This window comes from Clupea harengus, chromosome 8 (assembly GCF_900700415.2).
Source record: "Clupea harengus chromosome 8, Ch_v2.0.2, whole genome shotgun sequence".
In the NCBI taxonomy this organism is placed as follows: Eukaryota; Metazoa; Chordata; class Actinopteri; order Clupeiformes; family Clupeidae; genus Clupea; species Clupea harengus.
Genome location: NC_045159.1, coordinates 5,155,293 through 5,157,792, shown reverse-complemented (window position 1 = coordinate 5,157,792; position 2,500 = coordinate 5,155,293). Strand labels below are relative to the sequence as shown.

Genomic DNA, 2,500 nt, shown 5'->3' with positions numbered 1-2,500 from the left:
AATTGCTTGTGTGTGCTGGTCTGTCTTTGTGTGTGTGTGTGTGTTAACTGTTCGGCTGTGTGTGTGTGTGAACTGTTCGGCTGTGTGTGTGTGTGAACTGCTCGTCTGTGTGTGTGTGTGTGTGTGAACTGCTCGTCTGTGTGTGTCTGTGTGTGAACTGCTCGTGTGTGTCTGTGTGTGTCTGTGTGTGTGAACTGCTCGTGTGTGTGTGTGAACTGCTCGTCTGTGTGTGTGTGTGTGTGTGTGGTGTGTGTGTGTGTGTGTGTGTGTGTGTGTGTGTGTAGGAATCTGCGGACCTTGAGGGGCCATGTGGGGACCCTCCCCCTGCAGAGCCAGAAGAGAGGGATGAGAAACGGAGGATGAGTGAAGAAGAGAAGGATGAGAAAGAGAAGACGAGTGTAGAAGCGGAGGAGTGTGTGTATCAGCCAGGCGCTCCAGTGGGTATGTACACACACACACACACACACACACACACACTGTTGTGTGATCTCCTGGTGGTGTGTGTTCTATGCCCTGGTCGTTTGTGTGTGTTGTGTGTTCTGTCCCCGTGTGTGTGTGGCGTGTTTGTGTGTGTTGTGTGTTCTGTCCCCTGTGTGTGTGTTTGTGTTGTGTGTGTGTGTGTGTGTTTGTGTGTGTTGTGTGTTCTGTCCTGTGTGTGTGTGTGTGTGTGTGTGTTGTGTGTTCTGTCCCTAGTCGTCGTGTTGTGTGTGTTGTGTGTTCTGTCCCCGGGTGTGTGTGTGTGTGTTGTATGTGATATCTCCTGGTGGTGTGTGTTCTATGCCCTGTGTGTGTGTTTGTGTGTGTTATGTGTTCTGTCCCTAGTCGTTTGTGTGTGTGTGTGTGTGTGTGTGTGTGTGTGTTCTGTCCCCTAGTCGTGTGTGTGTGTGGTGTGTGTGTGTGTGTGTGTTGTGTGTTCTGTCCCCTAGTCGTGTGTGTGGTTGTGTGTGTTGTCTGTCCCGTCCCCTGTGTGTGTGTGTGTGTGTGTGTGTGTGTGTGTGTGTGTTTTCTCTGCTGGTAAAGGGTGGTTGTGTGTTGCAGGTTTAGACTACATAGTTCCGGCCAGTGGGTTCTTCTGCAAACTGTGTAACGTGTTCTACACCAGTGAGGTGACCGCCAAGGCGGAACACTGCAGCGGCACGGAACACCACAAGAACCTACGGTCCCGGTACGTCCGTCTGTCTGTCTGCGTCAGTGTCTACCTCTTCTCTCTCCTCTGTCTGTCTTCTGTCTCTCTGTCTCCTCTCTCTCTCTCTCTCTTCTCTCTCTCTCTCTCTCTCTCTCTCCCCCTTCTCTCTCTCTCTCTCTCTCTCTCTCTCTCTCTCCACTTCTCTCTGTCTCTCTCTCTCCTCCCCTTCTCTCTTCTCTCTCTCTCTCTGTCTCTCTCTCTCTCTCTCTCTCTCTCCCTCTCTCTCTCCCCTTCTCTCTTTTCTCTCCTCTCTCTCTCTCTCAATTTTTTTCAATTTCAATGGCTTTATTGGCATGAATGTATGGTACACTGTTGCCAAAGCACTTAAACAATAAGAACAATAATAATAACAACAATAATAACAACAATGGTAATACAGGAACAGTTAATTAAATAATAAAAAATAAAAATACATAAAATAAAAATGCTTAAATAAAAAACATTACAATTATAATAATTACGTAAAGAAAAAACATAGACAGATAAGAATAGATAAAAAAAAAAACACTATGAGTTCAGGCCTATGTTTATTGGTGGTATGGCCTGCTCTCGGAGGATGTGGCAGGACTGCACATATTCGGAGGCTAAAATGTTACAGGTCTCTATTTCCCCCAGGAGGAATGGTAGTTTTTGTTGGTTCGTTAGGTTTATGAAACCTGGGTGGATGTATTTTGTTTGTAATATGCACTTCTTATATTGTGGTATTTTGTACATTCCGTCAGAAAATGAGGCCTCATTTTCGACAGCGTTAATATTGCAGTGGACCATAGTCTCCCTTCGGGAGCCACCCAGCATTGTCTGTGTCGCCCCTTTTTCTACTGCAAGACTATGGTCGCTGAGCCTGTATTTGTTAATAGAATTCTTTGTTTATAATTTTTTATTTGGATTAAGTATGGTGCCAATTTGCCAGTCCTTTTTTAATGTTGCTGTATACATTTAGCTTGCTGGATTCTTTCATTTGATTCTTTCCAGCAGTTAGTGTAATTTTCTATACAGCTTTCTTTTAACTTGTTTTAGTTTTGAGGCAATGCTTAAGTCTTTCTTGCTGAGCCCATGTTTTTGGACAAGGTAGTTGAAGGGGTCCTCTCTCTGGGTGTCCATCCCTCAGTTGGGCAGCAGTGTGGTGGTGCCTGTCTGGTTTGCTTATTTGCAGATGGTTTCAGAATTTTGCTGCTTCTCTTTTGTATGTCTAGAAGGAGTGGGTGATCTTCCCAACTCTGCTCTACACGCTATGTTAGGGCAACTCCTGTTTACACCCAGTATATTTTTGCAGAATTCCAAGTGGAATAGTTCGGGGTGGCTTTTGTCCCATGT

General features: G+C 45.4%; 1 protein-coding gene across 1 annotated transcript in view; it reads left to right on the top strand.

Annotated features, from left to right (window-relative positions):
• The window catches only part of LOC116221397 (matrin-3-like), a 26,788-nt gene that overhangs the window by 4,764 nt on the left and 19,524 nt on the right, over window positions 1–2,500 (top strand). Inside the window, exons 5-6 of the mRNA XM_042708384.1 lie at window positions 285–441; window positions 1,039–1,193. Coding sequence (XP_042564318.1) covers window positions 285–441; window positions 1,039–1,193 — 312 coding nt within the window. The remainder of the gene's footprint in view (window positions 1–284; window positions 442–1,038; window positions 1,194–2,500) is intronic.